The 16,979-nt window shown below is 42.3% G+C and overlaps 1 protein-coding gene and 1 long non-coding RNA gene across 7 annotated transcripts; one reads left to right on the top strand and one right to left on the bottom strand.

The window, feature by feature from the left end:
- Window positions 1-750: 750 nt before the first annotated feature.
- Window positions 751-1,560, top strand: LOC119557569. Its single transcript, XR_005220103.1, has 3 exons — window positions 751-961; window positions 1,090-1,372; window positions 1,433-1,560. It is a non-coding gene; the product is annotated as an uncharacterized LOC119557569 (long non-coding RNA).
- Window positions 1,561-5,916: 4,356 nt separating this feature from the next.
- LOC119557568 (delta-sarcoglycan) lies at window positions 5,917-16,752 on the bottom strand. 6 transcript variants are annotated; one of them, XM_037870362.1, is made up of 6 exons: window positions 16,443-16,750; window positions 10,866-11,451; window positions 10,650-10,770; window positions 9,017-9,278; window positions 7,869-7,992; window positions 5,917-7,721 (listed from the first exon to the last, which is right to left on the bottom strand). In XM_037870362.1, exons 2-6 carry the CDS (start codon window positions 11,379-11,381, stop codon window positions 7,533-7,535), a joined length of 1,212 nt encoding a protein of 403 aa, XP_037726290.1. In that variant the 5' UTR covers window positions 11,382-11,451; window positions 16,443-16,750; the 3' UTR covers window positions 5,917-7,532. The 6 variants fall into 6 exon arrangements, 4 of the variants coding, with proteins under 4 accessions (XP_037726290.1, XP_037726289.1, XP_037726288.1 ...); XM_037870361.1 differs by having other exon boundaries at window positions 16,404-16,749; XM_037870360.1 differs by having other exon boundaries at window positions 16,311-16,749.
- Window positions 16,753-16,979: the final 227 nt, after the last annotated feature.

Raw genomic sequence — 16,979 nt, forward strand, 5'->3', positions numbered from 1 at the left:
CCATTTTGTTTCACAAAGTTACATACATACATATGTATGCATTTATGTAGCAAGCAAAAAAATAAGAGCAAAGTGGAAGATTCCGATTTCATCATTTTTAATTTGTATGTGAACATATTAATACCTGTATATAAGTACATATGTATGTACATAAGTACTTACCGTTGATCAAGTCAGGGCCTCAGATCTTCGAGCCAGGGGAAATAGCCTTTCTTTTCGAATTTCTCCATGTCGCTGGGCTTTTATTTGTTGGTCAAATAACGATCCTTTCAAGGCTTAGTAGTCTTATCCTGCTCTTCAATATCCTTTTAATATTATTCGGCATAAATTGGGCCTTTATTTTTAGCTTTGTCACTTAACGATGTTCGATTGGCAAAGTGACGCTTAAAACTATCGATTGTGTGTGTGTGAGAGCGTTGCCACCTCTCATTTATTAACTCATCAAAAAATATAGCAAAAAACAAAGCTAAAATATATATACATGGAACATTTGGCTTTATGTATATGCAGATTCCGCTATAAAAATTTGGCTTAAACCATAATAGATACACAATTAAATTCTTAAATTTAGCTAAGAGGTGTTTCGCAATATACTTTAACTGTGCAACTTAATAGCTTATTATATATATTTTAGCTTTTTTAGCTATTTTAGCTATATTTTGTTAGAAAGCGAAGGGTGGCAACCACACAGAATCGATACTTTTTGGCGTCCTTTTGCCAATCGAACTTCATTAAGTGACAAGCAAAAAAGAAATGCCGATTTAGGCTGAAGAAAGTTAATGGGAAAGTGGAGAGCAGCACATAATTACCCAGTTTTTAATGGTTTTGAATGGTACGCCAACAAATAAAAGCCCTGCGACATTGAAAATGCATAATACACGCCGTTCTTTTTGGCTTGGAGATCTGAGACCCGGGAATCTGAACTGTGGAAGTCAATTTGTCTATATAATGACAAGCGACGGTAAATATGTATTAAAAGTTATGGGATCTTTGCTAATTTTGTTTTGACTTATATATCTACGCATGTAAATTGTTGATGGCACAAAATGGCCCACTTTTTTTATGACGGCTCCCTATAAATTTGACCAGTCATTGCCATAGGTTTGAGCGAAAGTGTAACAATCAGCTAAACGTGCGACTCCTGCAATTAATTTCATATAAAAGTAAAGCTCCCGGTTTTACCTCCAACCGGCATTATGTACATACATATGTACATCGCACGTAAACCGAATCGAAATCTGGAGTTGGAACTTCTCTCGGATTTGTGCTCATTGACTTCGAGAAGTTGGTTCCCGTATATCATGGAAGAATTTTTATTCCCTATCATCTTACTGACGCAAAGCTATGTAAGCAATCCAACATCAGCAATCATGTGAGTAATCTATTATAAAAGCATGTATTTTCTTAACCTTTAAAAATTCTACATTGGCAGCTATATTGAAATGTTTATTATTTTCCCAAAATTATGTTAAGAACGCTCACCATAATATATGTACCTTTGCTGAGAATAAGTTTGATCGTGTCTTTGTATCTCTGTATGGGACATTCTGACCCTATATAAATTAAAATATATTGATTACCATCATTAAGCAAGTCTATTAGCAGTGTTCTTCTGTTTTTTATACAGACTTAATTTCAAGTTAATAGCTTTCAATCTGTATAAATTTAACAGATTGAAAGCTATTAACTTGAAATGTTACAAATGGCATATTTTTGATGCCCTTATAATTGCATAAATTCTTTACAAACGGGAAGCTACATATATGCTACAACTGTCAAACGGAATATGCGAAATATATTATTTCTTTGCTTTTCAAAATGTTTCCACATCTTTCGATGTTTTTTCGGGTGCACTCGAGACGAATATAAAATCTATTTGACAGGCTAAGTTTTTGGCGTACATTTTGTGTACCTCTGTTTGCTTTTCCACCACCACCAGTCTAGTTTTAGCAGTCACATTTGATTCCATTCGGTTAAGTTGTGAACGTTTCAAGTTACCCAAATTCAATTGGGCTAACTTTTTGCGGTCTATAGAGCCTCTGACATTCACGCAAATGCTTATTCCCAACCATTTTGCCAAATTCGATTAGATGAAAGTGTGCGTTCAATTCAATTAAAGGCAGCCGATAAACGAGTGCGATTTGCTTGGTTAATGCCTAAGCCATAAATCTCCATTCTGTGGCGGCAATTAAAATTTATCTTTAATTGGCACGTGTATCCAGTTGGCCCATGAACAGTGCACCAAATCCAGATCAACCAGCCAACTGCCAACTGGCTTCTTGAACTTTGCCCAGCCTTATCGGCATTTGGGATTGGGACTCGGGACTCTGGATGGTAACTGGTGTCCGGATCGCACCAGGCGCTGGGCACACCTGCCGCTTAACTCCTGAAAGGAACTTACGATTACAACCCTTCGCACACACACACATGGGCGTACCCGATGGGGCTGCAAAAAGGAGCAAATTGTAATTCGGATTTAATTGCCTGTTAACACGCACCCGCGCATAGCGGGCAAGACCGGTAACAGCTCGTAAAAAAAGGCGCGATGAGGAGAAAAGAGACAGGAGGCGAGTCAGGACTACAGCATGCCGAACTCAGGATACTCTCTCTCCTTGGGGTCTTGGATATCTAAAGATAAAGTCTGATGAAATATAGATTGATACAACATACATATGTATAGATATAGAGCAGCAAAAGCTTCGAATTTTTCCTTCTCTGTCTTCCTCACAGTAATTTTATTTGACATCTAGCTTTCTTTCAGTATCAGCTTTACATTATTCAATGTTAATAATAATACGTTTATGTATATATCAATAAAACCTGTGAGTTAACATTCATACACGTAACTAAGTTAAGCCGCAATAAAACTTGCCACAAAATATTTATTAAGGAAATCGAACTCAAATGCTTCCTATCAAAGTGAATGTTACTTCCATGCGGAAAGTGCATGACTTTAGGGATTGTAAATGAGTTAGCACAAGGGGAAACAGTTAGGCATAAAGTGAACAGCTCGTAATTTACTTAGTTTGGCATTGGGTTTGGTTTTTTGGAACAGCTTAACACTCAGCGCTCAGCTTGACTTCTTCAGCGATTTTTTCGTTTTTTTTTTCTGCCTGAATCAACCGGACGGAGTTGCAGCTAATCATTTTTCCAAACTTTCACCGATAAGCCGGCCGCGAATATCCGCATAATTTGTATATGTACAATGTACATTGTGCATACTATATACGACGGTCTGGGGCAAATGCCTTCCAAATGCTTTGAATAACTATTAAATTTCCTCAAACCAAGGCATGCCCACAACGCAATAAGGATAAAACGAACCACATGAACAACATCAAGGTCCCGCCGGATACACAGCCGGATAGCAGGGCTCGAGCCGGAACGAAAGAAGTGCTGAACTGTGCATAAAGCGCAGATAGACACGGAGATATGTGTGGCAACTGACATTCATTACGGCATAAATTCGTTTAGTTGCTCGGACTTGGATCGGGACAGGACCCGTTCCTGGCACTGAGATGCGAGAGATAAGACCCAAATGCCGATGCCGATGTCGACAGCAACTATTTCTTGGTTCTCCCAGTGTTGCACGCACTCTGCAGGGCCATAAACCTAGGGCTCCAAGGGATGCAGGTTGCAACCAAGTACGTCTACGTCTGTTTGCATGCAATTAACTTAACCATCCACCCTCTGTGACGTGACAACCTGTGCAAGGATGTGTGTAATTTAATAAGTTAATAAATGGATGAGGTTGCAGCCAGTTTCCAGAAATATGACTTTTTCAAGTTGCCCTTCAAAGATGTGCCTTTTGGGATTTGGAAGGCGGTATTCATCCCCTTGACAGAAGGCCATCAACGTGGTTAACCCCAGATCAATCTGTCGGATTGATGACTGACCCACAACGAGGTGTCTCTGCTAGCTTGGCCACTTGGGCAGCTACACAAATCACTATCTGGGCGGGTCAGCAGTTGCCCAGCAGGCTGATTGAATGAGTGAGTTGCCTCGGTTGCCTCGGGCTATGACATCGAAGTCGGTCAGCAGTCGGGCTCAAAAGGTGGCCAAAAGCCAAATCACACCTTGCTGATGGGGTGGTTCTGGTGGGTGGTTCGGAGAACACTCAGCTGGCTGTGCCACGTACGTCCTTAACGATGAAAACATTACACAGCTTTGCCTAATTGCCCACTTAAACGTCAGTTAAGGCATGCACCTAAAGATCCGTACACCCAAACATCCATATATATATACCATATACACCTCCTCGCACCATTCGCCCATCCAAATGCCATGAAAACGTGCACACACGCACACTTGGCTGTCAACAGCGTTGCAAGAACAACAATGACTTGAGCGTTTTATAAACAAATGAAACAATTAATTTGATTCCACTCTCCAGCCAAATCCTATTAACTGCAAGGTAAAAGAAATGCTTTCTCCCAAAACCCACCTCCCCACGGCACTTAAGTGTATGGGCGAGAACGTACGTACGTACATGCTACACTTTCATGCATACTTAATTTGTCAGCTTGGCTCGGGTTTACACCCATTTTAGATATCGTTAACTAACTAACTGTTGCGTTCGTCCTTCGAAAAGGTGTCCTTGGGGAAGGAGGGTGGGTGGTTGAACGGATGGGACTAGTCGGCGGCGGCAGTGGCCTGCTGAATTTATGGCCGCTCACATATGGCGCCGCAAGGTGTTTTCATTTAAATTTTAGGGCGGCTTAAGACAGGTCGAGTTGAGTTATGCATTAAAATTTAAACTATGCATGTGCTCAGGGCTAAAAACGCGCAAGGGGTGGCAAATGGGTTGCCCAAAATGGAGGACTCGCGCGAAAGTTACTTTCTAGCTGACAGTTTCAAGAGAGAGCAAGGATGTGTGTGCTTGTTAGTGTGGTAATTAGAAAATTTTATGTGATTACATGGCCATGTGTGAGAAGCGTACCACGGGGCGGATGGTTGATGGTTGACAAAAAGAGCGACTACCGCTGTCGTGGTAGTCGAGCGTGCCAATGAGGAGGGAAAAGTACAAAAGCGCCTATTAGAATATTAATAGAATACTAAATATATCGCCAAGTGTGCCATCCTACCCTTCAGTAGCTACAGTATGCCTTTGTCTAGATCGGGATAGAATGGGAATATGGAATATGGGATATGGCAAATGGGAACAGTGAGCACACAGAGCATTGAGCAGTGACTGAACTTGAACCCTTATTCTATCCTACCCTATCCTAACATATTATCAACCAGTGCAAGTTTTCAGAAGGGTCTGCTTGACCCCAATGGACTTGCATTGAGAACAAAGTCTCATGTCCGTGGAGTTGCAGCTCCAGAAGCTTTCAAATTGAATTGACAAGCCCGCGCTTCAAACTTCAAAGCTCCTGCCGGCGTTTGGCAAGCTCGTTTTCGGCTCAAAGCAGCGGTCCTTGGCTCAGAGAATAACTCAATTTAGGCGCCCGAGGATTCGTCGTGTGCCATCGTAGGTTTCGTCGGAAACTCCCACAACGACGACGACAACGATGGTAAGGACGAAGCCAAGACCACGACCACGGGTACGACCACATCACTTGTGCCGGCTGTGCTGGGCGTACAGGGCCCATGTCTAGCTAGTTGGAGTCCTGTCATCGTCACTCTGCCATCCTCGGCGGCGGAGTCCTTCGCTTAGACGCACCCACAAAGCACTTGAAACACTCTCCTCTACTCTGCGATTCCATCTAAGTGGTGCTAGAAGGCGTTAACCAACGAGCACTCGGCTTGAGTTCTCGTTTGAGCGCTTTGCTGGAAAAAGTGCGCACAATCCCAGCCGTCGAATTAAAAATCCGTATGTCCAACCAATTGCAGGGTCAGGAGTTGTTGTTTCACTTTTCCCGCCTTACTATACGTTCTTGGAATTTATTATCCAATAGATTTAGTTAGATTGAGTTGTTGATAGGTTTCTTGTTTACGCATGTATTTCTCTTTTTAAGTATGTTGCTGTATTACAATATATGTATGTGATATAAAGATTTCGTATTTTTCCTCCGTATTTCCTATATAAACATTATGTTTCCTAATAGTGCTAACAAAAAAATCAACAACAAATTAAACATACTGTCCCTTTAAAAGCATTTGCATTAGGTGTACATACATACAGATACAGATACATATACATTTATTTATTTATTTATATATTTATCTATATATCCAGTGCTCTCACACTTGATAAATTCAACGGCAATTTCATATTCAACTCTATTCATATTTATATCCATAGCCATGTTCAAACTCCATAACCCATATTTATTTTCGTATTCATATTTATACTCATATTCGTATTGGTTTTAATATTTGTATCTGTGATATTACACATGTAGGTATAGGTATAAATAGCTCTTGCGATTCATTGGATGATATTTCATTGTCTTCGTATTGTGTTTAATGCCAGCATGCTGCTTCGGATTTTGGATATTCTGATTCTGTTCGTAGTTATCGTACAAACATTTTCTAAATTTCATTAGTCGTTTCGAGATTATCTACATGAATACATTTACGAGTACGTCCTATTCAATTTGTATTTGTTTTGCAGTGTGATGCTATAATGCAGTATTTGAGTTCTATGAATTAGACAGTCTTATGTACAATATCTCTGGACTGCTTTATGGAAAGGGGTCGGATATTTTATTCATAAATCATCTGAAATCTATACTCAAAATAATCCTCGTAAATTGTATCATTGTATTAATTCATTAATTAATAATAACAGTAAGAAGAATTAATAATTAAAATTAAAAGCTATTAGAAATACTTAATTTGTGCCTAAAGCTTTGATAACAGAAGGAAATCGCGTTATACATATAAGGCGAACTGTGTCAAAAATGGTTCTTGTTATATTATTTTAGAAAAAAGAAAACTGGGTGTCTGAAACCAAATAAGTTCAAAAAATCTTAGGCCTCAATTAACGTTAATACGGATATGGGTTTCTTCGCTGACGGCATCCTAAGTTTAACTATGGTTTTATATTTGCCTATATATGTATTTACTCCTTTAGTAATTACTTTGGTGATATAGTATATGTCTATTTGGGGAAATGCCTATGTCTCCGAATTGCCTTTTGTTATACTAGTACACAACATCCAAGTGTCTAAGAAGCTCTTGATTTTGTCCTTCGAGTTTGGGTACAATTTCCTAATTCCCTCGAGAGTGGGTATGAACGATTCTGGACGCAGGATATTCGCGTACGCATGGGTGATCAGCAATCGATAATCAGTAATCAGTAGTCATATTTTTGTGTAAGTGTTTTCCACTAATTAGGTATACGGTATACCGTTCTATGTTACATTTAGCATATGAATAGTTCAACATGTAGGTGTGCGTATGGGTAATGTCTGTGCTTACAGATATACATAGTTGTGATCTGCTCCTTGGTGAATCCATGAACCGCATACTTGCATACCAGGCAGACTGTCCGGATCCCGGAGACGCAGCTCTCTTTAACCAGAATTCGATCCGAATCCGGACGTGGACGTGGATGTGGACTGCCAGCGCGAGCCGTCGTGCAATCATCTGCAAACCGTGGAATCATCGCCGGCACATATCGAGTGCGGTGCCGCCAGAAAGAGCTTGCCGTTGGAGCAGGCGCAGAGCTGGAAGACGCGGTGCATGTGATCCCTACTCTGGGCAGTGCCCAGGATGGGCGGCTGGGCCGTCCGCAGGTTGGGCATCAGTATCTTCGAGGACTCCAGTCGCAGCTGTTCGGATTGCATTGGAGAAGGGCAAGAGCACGGAGGACAAAAGAGTGTGATTTGGCGACTATGTACTATAATTCTACTCCAATCTACATACTAGAGACTCAGATCTAACCACATGGCCAGGATCTAGCCTTTAATCATACTTACGCTCCCATCAAGGGCTCGGAACTTCACATCTTCCAGGGCCACGACTTCTATGCCTCCTGCACGCGATTGCAAATTGATGTCCTTGGCCGCCGTCATCTCCAATTGGCGGGTGGGCGATTCGAGTCTGTAATTAAATCAGTAGCGCAGCGGCACCTTGGTTAGTGAATGGGGGAACAGTTCGCAGTGGAACAGTGGAGGATTCACTGGATGACCGGAGAACGTCTGCCTAATGAAACGGAAAGTCGCTCAATTGCGGCCGGGGAATGCATGAGTGTTGCCTTAAAAACATTGCAATTTCAATTTGAATTGCTGATATGACTTTGCGTTGACATCAGCTACCCGTACTGTGTTGTCGTCAACTGAAATATTTGCGCCTGTGTATCTGTGTATCTGGCGGCAGACAATTTGTAATTTTCATGAACCAACAGGCAGCTATCACCAAATTTGTCAATGAAAATGTTATTACAAGCCGCCGATCCTGTTAATGGTTCATGTGTACACAGGCATCCACGCGATGGATGGATGGATGGCATGGGCTTGGGATAGGGATATGTGTATGGTGGCATAATGCAGCGACTGCCTTTCCAGCCCCATTTTAGCCCAATCCCAGTCCGATTCCGGCGTTAGCCAAACGGGGTAAAAAAAAAAAAAAAGTCTGGCCCCTTTAGCGCTTTTTAATTCACTGCCACCGTTTGTGTACATTTCTGACAAATGTGTATAAATATTTTTGCTTCCCCCCAGGTGAGCTCAGTGAGCTGAATACCGACACCTAGTGGGTAGGTGGGAGGTGCAGGTGCAGTGCATCACCACCTGTCCTATGACGATGTGTGGGGCGTGTTGTGTTGTTTTCGTTACCGCAAAGGTGACGTTGACAGAGGCCAACGAACACCAATGCATGGGGCCGAGTGTTTGCTTTTAATTTTTTATTTCTCAGATTTCCCCCCAAACCCAAGAACGGACTAATATGCCACAGAATTCCCCACGCGGCATGGATGCTGCTGCCCACATGCTACGGCGAATTCCTGCAAATTTATTGCAGTCATTGAATTTCAACACCGGTCGACATGGCTTTCGATTTCTTTTACTTTAATTGGCCCTGGCCAAGCACAAGAACTCCGTAGATCGGATTGGGATTGGCTGCTACTCACCTCAGCTCCCGGCCGGGTTCGGCGCGGACATGGGGAGTCTGCACGGATTCCCGGAAGACGGCCCCGCCCTCGCCGTCGATCCGCAGTGAATGGGCTCCGATGGTGACTTCATTGCGGTTCACGGAGAACAGGCTGCGTCCGTTGGTGTCGTTGATGCGAAATCCAGCGGACAGGCACTCGAACTTATCGTGTCCCAGAAATAAATGATTCTCAATCATGCCATTCGGGTCACGTGTATTGATTGAAAAATTACGTGATGATTCTGTTGATGGAGTCGTAAAGTTGTGGAGTCGCGACAAGGAATGGAGCACAAGGAAATAGAAACAGAAACAGAAACAGAGATGCCACAAAAGATGAGATAGATATCGAGATATATACGAGGGATTGTGTATGATAAGGGCAGGGGAAAATTAAACCGAGTGTTTGTATGACAAATGCGGATAATTTAAGCAGTAATTGCAATATAAATAAGTAAACACACATCGCTAAACAGCCGCACCACACACACACATGCATGCAGATGAGGGATGGTCACCTGGTTAAGATAGCACGTAACAAGACGCCGGAAACGGAAATCGAATCTCAGCTCCCCTATTCCCTATACCATTGTCGCAGGTCCGTCGCGGTCGAGCATAGCCATCGCTCTTGGCTATCAACTATCAACTATCAGCCATCGCTGACAGCCACCTGGTGGGTGGGTGTGAGTCTCCCTCTCAGTCAGGATCCGTATCCGTCCGAACCATCTGCAGCAGGAACAGCACCCCCCACCAGCCACTTCCGAGCACGTATCTGCGGTTCTTGCTTATCGCTAAGGGAAATGCTCCACTGCTGCTGGTGGTTCTGCTTTTTGGTAGCACTTTCCTGTCGACACATGGACGAAGGTCCCTTGGAAATCGCATCAGTCTTCTTCTGGCCGTGCTTTCATATGGTTTATCTGTAATTGTACATCTTGGCCGCTGTTCAAGATGTTCTCAAGGTGCTGGAGGAGCAACAGCCCCGATCTCATTTAGCGACGCTTAGCGTCTTTGCCATTGCCGTGCTGAACTTGCTTGATATCTGTTGATTTATGTCTTGACTGGCACCGGCACACATTTGTCGTCGTCGTCGTCGTACCCCATTTGCACCTGCCCCATGTATCCTACCTACACCACACCTCCTATGAGCCTGCCATGAATGTTTAAGCTCGGCGCACTTGCCCTCGAGCACAGGAAAACAAATGGGCCTGCCGATGCTCCTCGGAGGCTGCATAATAGCGGCCGGCAGCGCAGTTCATTAAACATGCGCTGGATGGATGGATGGGGTGTACGAGTTGTATGGCTGAATGGCCAGTCATCGGAGGCAGGAGGAGGTGGGAGTGGAGGTGTCCATGACTTTGACATTTGCATAGGAAGTTCAACTGTGACAGTCCACCCCAAATCCTAAGCGATAGCTCATCATGGCGTGACCACGATCTAACCAACCTAATGTGCAATGTTGGAGGGGAACGCGGGCAGTAAAAATGTATGAAATGAATATTAATAGGCGGCACAGGCGTGGGGGTCGCACTGAAAGGGGGGTTGCCTGTGTTTGTTCGCACCTAATCGCTCGATAAGGCCAGAGGCGTTCCACGGGAACGCAATTCACACTCACTCACCTATGGAGATGGGTTGTCCGTGCCGCGAACGGATTGTCGAGGCGCGCAGCATGTCCATAATTATCGCTTGTCCCGACAGCTGTATGCCACCGGGTACGATTTTCAGTTGACCCATGCCCTCCTAAAAAGGGGTTAGAGGTTGGTTGGTAGTTGAGTAGTAGTTGGGGGTTCAATGTCCCACAGAGAGAGAGAGAAAGAGATCTGGCATGTAATTACCGTTGAGAACTCCATCACTTTGAGTATCCAGAGGGTGAGCACGAGATTCGTGATGATGAGCAGCATCAGCAGCAGGAGCAGAGTGTACAGGCACTTTTTTCGCCATCCGATGAGGCCCAAGTACGTCTCGATACCACCAACGAATCCGTCCACATTGGAGCGTCCAACTGGGGCATTGCGACCCCCTCTAGCGTGGCCATGACCATGACCATGACCATGGCCATGGCTGACCGTGGCTTTGCCTGTCGTCGCTGTCACAGTGGTGGCAGTCATGGCACCTCCTCCTCCTCGTGCTGCTCCACTTCCTCCCTTTGAGCCAGCTCCACTGCTGTTTCCGTTGCCGCTTGGTCCGCTGGTGCTACCAGTTTTCATTGGGCCAGGGCCAGAACTGGAACCAGAACCGGTACCAGGTCGGTGGCTGCTGGCCTTGTGCGCTCGCTTCGGCGTGGTGCCAACTGATAATCGCTGCGAGTTTGGCCCAAAGTCACTGATCTCACTGCTGCCAGCAGCCAACATTGCTGAGCTGCTGCACTGCAGCTAGTGGCAGCATGGGTTGACGCTCATGGCTGTCTAGTGTTCAAATATCCTGCAAAAGGAAAGTGCAATTAAATATGTAAAGTCGTGGTTACGCTTCACTTTGCTAAAATCTCTTTTAAAGGTGTGTAAAAGTATGCAGTACATATAATTTGGTCATTCGAAACGAATCCATTGGTTTTCTGGATTGAAATTTAACTATGGCTTGCTCTCTTATTATAGGTTTTTTTTGTATTTAACCTGTGTTGATATAATTATAATAATGTATGTGAATCTTGTGGCTCAAATAAATCTGCAGTAATACAGATAGAAATCATTTTTAAAGGTGTCTAAAAGTATGCATTACAAACAAAAGTTTTTCATTGTAATGAATTTGTAATGAATTCATAGGTTCTCCAGTCTTTTAAATATTTTGGATAGGTTTATTTTTATTAAATCTTTATACATATTTAAGGGGATTTGAAATCACATTTAAGAGTCCAAAAAGAATGCAGTGAAAGTAAGGTTTTTCCGATATGGCTTCTGGATTGAAAAAAATTGTAATTGCATTCTTTTGGACACCTTTGGTTGGTTTTTTTTTTAATCGAAAGCACACACCCATTCAATTGTTTTAAATTTATGCATCACTGAAATCTATTAGTTTGCGGTTATTATGTATATGTATAGTGAAGCGCATATGTTTCTGTATAGACTGCATAGCCTTGTAGCCATAAAGCCCTGTCTGCAAGGGCTGCTTTATAGAATCCTCGTTTGCCGAATGGTCTGCCAAACCGGTGGAATTAAAATATGCAGCAGGCTGTGGCAGTTAGCCTTCACTGGAAGCATCCAGCTCCTGGTCCACATGCAGTTGCAACTCCAATTGCAACTGGAACTACAAATGCGCCAGTTGATGACTTTAGTTGCGTCAGCTGTTGGCGACTTCACACGTGCGGCTCTTCAATTATGCATGCCTGCAGCAACTGCAACTGTAGCTACTGCAACTACGTACATTTTGCGAACTGCGAACTGCAGACTGCAGGTGAATGTGGATGTGAATGGGAATGCGAATATATATATTTATATATATATATATATGTATGCTAAGTGGGAGCAGAGTGGGCGGGACATTTACATGCATGAGTTGTGAAAATAACGACAGGGTGGTGGGTAAGGGAGTATTTATTAAACCATTCTGTCAAAAGAAATCATAATAAATAAAATAAAAAGTCATAAATGAATAAATTATAGACTTTTTGCTCATAAGGCTCATAAATAAATAAATAAGTAATTCTAGAATAGCAAGTAAATTATTTTCCAGCCAATCTGATGTCAAAGGTAATTAGTTGAATGTGTCTGTTGTTTTAATGTTTCCCTTGGCGCTTTAAAGCTTACGTATATCAGTGTTGATCTCTCGATTTGTATACTATTTTGGTGTCTATAATTAGGATCGAGACACGTCGCCCCATATCACCATCTTAAGAACCAATCAGCATGAGTTATGAAATACATTTTGTGCGCTCTCAATAAAAATGTATAAATAAATGTATAGATAATTTCTGTTTCGCCAGCTTATATTTATATTTATTCACTTCGTAAGTACGCGGCCGGTTGGTATAAATGTTTGAATGCTGGTTCACTCTTTAGCGAAGGCTTTTCGAAATTCAAAATTCAAATGTTGAATAGTTTCCACATGGTGAACCATACTGAGTAATTGCCCGTAAATATTTTTTACGATCTATTCTTTTCTGGTCACCTCATCTCGTGGTTTCGGCTCGTAAGCTTACCTACTATGAGTTTGTTTGTCGTTCCTGACTACACGTTCTCTTTGGTCCATGACCATGGGCCAATTTTTGTTTATATTTATCATAATGTTTATACAGTTCGCGTCGGCAATTACTTCAATTGTTTACGCACCATTTTAGTGCATTCGAAGTGACGAAGAGCATAGAACAGTGAACTGTGGGCAGGGAGGGTTACTCCGCGTATAATTGGCGTAATTTAAGTTAAGGATTTGAGATCTGCACAATACTACTTAAACTGCTCAATATCAGAATTAAAATACAGTATCTGAGGTGTGGAATTTGCGGACCGAACTCATAGAGCAAATACAAAAAATCGTAAAAGGGGGCGACCAATGGGAATATTCGTTCAGTATAAAGGAATTAATTTAAATTGCCAACTAGCAAGCGCAGGGAGCAACAAAAGGGAATGCTTAGGGTTTTTCCACTAAATGTATAAAAAAGAAAGGGTTAACACAGCCATAGAGGAATTAAATGTTTTCAATTCAGCTCCATCATTGGAGTAAATAGCAAAGTCCCAGCTGCTAAGCAATTAACAGGAAAAACTTCCACAGTCCCATTTTATTATTTATTTTGGAATGCTTCTAGTCTAGGCCCAATGCAGACACAATCCCAGATTTACACCCAAAAAAATTGTTTTATTTAAAACAAAATCATGAATTTTCGGCATTAAAGGTAATTGAAACCAGTGTAGTATCCACAGCAAAAATGCCATTTTGTCTACTTTTTTTTAATAGATACCTTTCCTATTAGATGATATCTGTTATGCTGTGCTTATTATTTTTAATGAGAATGATTTTTGGTACTAACAGTATGTTGAATCGAGTTCAATTTTCACAGTCAATATGTTTTTTCCTTCTATTTGTGCTAGATGCTTTTCCTATTAGATGATATCTGTTATGCTGTGCTTATTATTTTTAATGAGAAGGATTTTTGGTATTAAAAGTATGTTGAAACGAGTTAAATTTTCACAGCCAAAATGTTTTTTTCTTTTTCGTTAGATGATATCTGTTATACTGTGCTTTTTTTTTTTAATGAGAAGAATTTTTGGTATTAAAAGTGGGTTAAGCGTGTTCAATTTTCACAGTCTAAATGTTTTTTTTCTTTTTTGCACTATTTGCTTTGAAAGAGACGGAGCATTTGCTTATTTATAGTACATGTTCGTACTATACACACTATTTGCCATGGTATCATAAGCACTTTTAAATGTCATGTTGTATGGATAAAAGTATGCAACACTATATTTTTGAACTCAGAAGTAGTACAATGAATTCAATCTGAAAGACTTACTGCATACTTTTAGACCCCTACAAATGACAATGTTAAGATATTTCAAAACCCTGATGATTTGTGTGGCATCCCCATTATCATTTAAATTTTTTCGTGCAATTAACTTATTACAATAATCTTTTAAGCTTTTAAAATGGTTTCATTATTGCGAGGTATTTATTTCTTTGGGTGTAGCCAGTAATCTGGAAATTCGACCAGATTCCCAGCCGGATGAAGGCCAAGGATCGTGCTCCGAGAATTGTTCAAGGGAGCTGAAGGTGATTTAGTATCTGCAGACAGGCAGTGGGTTATATAGTACATAGCACGCACGCAAACGGAATCAGGATCGGGAGACTTTCGGGTGAGGACTGGCCAAGGACCAAGTGCAATGTGAACTCCGCTGGGCACAAGCATCACGTGCGGCACGTTATAAAGTTGCCCATACAGTTGCCTTGCCCTCTCTTAATTTGGTTACTACATCTCCTTTTTATTTTTCTCCTGGTTTTCCCTTGGCTGCTGATGGTGATGCTGCTGCCACACGTTTTTATTGCGACTTGTGTCACATCCATGCATATGTCGGCTGCAGATTTTCCGTTTACATTGTGATATTCATGGGGAAATTACTGCACCCGCCGTGCGTACGCAGGATGTTTAAGAATATACGTAATGTGCTTTTGCGGACAGGATTCGAAATGGTTATGCTACGGAGATCATGGCTGATATTCTCTTTTTGGGAACTAGCCATCCTGTGCCAAAATAGCAACGACTAGTTGTCCGAAAAACCCTTGATGGTGGATAATTTAAAGCGAATGGCAGCGCCCAATTGGATGCCGAGAATGGAGTCAGGTGCCCGACCGACCCATCCGTTTATAGAAATGAACTCGTAAATGGAAAATATTGCATTGTCCTGCTATTAAGTTATCAACAAGGACGGACGGACGGAGGCAGACACGGGCGCAGACATGACCGGAGACGGAGGCCCATATGCATATGCGGTCGGGGCGGAAAGGGTTGCGTTACCAACTATCCACAACTATCAACTAGTGGGGTTGAGCAGGCTGTGCCACGGCACGTTTCTGGCCAGGGACGACCCGGTCCCTAATACCCGCACTGAATCGTAGTCCCAGTCGGCGTCGTGGTTTTGGACATAATACTCCGTATTCCGACTCCAACTCCGGCACAGCAGTTTCATATTTTGCAGCCATTTCATGTTGTTGTGTCTTGTGCGAAAGGTGGTTGTATGTAGTTGCCACACTTAATGGCGCTCGTACGTTTTAGCAGCAGCAACAGCAGCAGCAGGAGCGGCAGCGGCTACACTTGTACTCGCATGTATATTGTTATGTCCTTGTTGCCGCCTGCAGGACATTTTTATTCCAATCATGCGTAAGTGGCGTAAGGGCCAGGCCGTAAACCTTAACTTTTCCGCACCCATGTGGGAAGAACCTAATGGGAGCCGAAGCCCTTCGAAGGGTTTTGCACTTGGCACAGCTCCAGCTGTGTTTTTGGCATAGCACGGATAGAAAATTAACCAACGAAACTATATATATCCTCTTTGAATACACTAGACAAGGCTCAGTACTCAAGCTAACAAAATTGTTTCGAAAATCAAAGTCTTCATAAAAACATTATATGTTTTGAAAGGGTGTTCTTTGTATACCGATCCTCACTTGGCTAAGCGATTCATTCTGATCTTTCTTTCCTAACATCCTTAACTTGTTTTAAAAAAATTAAACATTTTAAATAATATCTGAATTTTAACACTTGATTGACATAAGTTTTGAATAAAAAAAGAGGTGATCATCTTTATAGAGAAGCCCAAATCAGCCCATTTTTGTGGTTACCGTAATCAAGATCATATACGTACTGTTGGATTTGAAAGTTTTGATAAACACAGATATTTAACCTATTTCACAGCTATTGATCTCTTTGCCGAATAACCGAATTATCATATACGTACTGTTGGATTTGAAAGTCTTGATAAACACAGATATTTAACCTGTTTCACAGCTATTGATCTCTTCGCCGAATTACGACACACACTCAAATAAGAGTCCGATCGCGACGACACGATGCGCTGACCTTCACAATTTCAATTGCCATCCATGAACAAAACGCTCAGCATGTAGCAAAAACAAGGAACACAGACAAAAAATTATGTAAAGCACTCGAAAGCAATTTTTTTAAACCGCCTGAACTTGAAAAACTTGGGAATTGGAGCAGTATGCCATATGCCATATACCATATATGACGAATCCGCGCACGGGTACCGTCCTCTTACGCGGCAGCACAACAACTGACGGAATCGGAATGGCAGAACAGAACGGCGGAATCGTTTTGCCGGAATATCAAGCATTTCGCAGCCAGTCGCTGCTGTTCATAGCTGGGATTCGGATTCGGATTCGTGTCCGTAGAGCTTTCGCCGAGCAACGCCGCCGACCGTGTTTCACTCAAACATCGGTTGGCTGAGAACGTCTGAGGACCCCAGTTCCCCCCAGTCCCCAATCCCCATCAAGGGAATCGTCCTCGCTCGGCA

The sequence above is a fragment of the Drosophila subpulchrella genome, chromosome X (genome assembly GCF_014743375.2).
Source record: "Drosophila subpulchrella strain 33 F10 #4 breed RU33 chromosome X, RU_Dsub_v1.1 Primary Assembly, whole genome shotgun sequence".
Lineage (NCBI taxonomy): Eukaryota > Metazoa > Arthropoda > Insecta > Diptera > Drosophilidae > Drosophila > Drosophila subpulchrella.

What these genes read in the sequence shown, in the direction of transcription:
- LOC119557568 (XM_037870362.1), bottom strand. Translation starts at nt 11,381, where the DNA reads ATGTTGGCTGCTGGCAGCAGTGAGATCAGTGACTTTGGGCCAAACTCG. An exon ending in GAACCCGGCCGGGAGCTGAG is followed by an intron (nt 7,993 to 9,016) that starts GTGAGTAGCAGC and finishes ATTTAATTACAG; the next exon opens with ACTCGAATCGCCCACCCGCC. An exon ending in TCCGAGCCCTTGATGGGAGC is followed by an intron (nt 7,722 to 7,868) that starts GTAAGTATGATT and finishes CAATCCGAACAG; the next exon opens with CTGCGACTGGAGTCCTCGAA.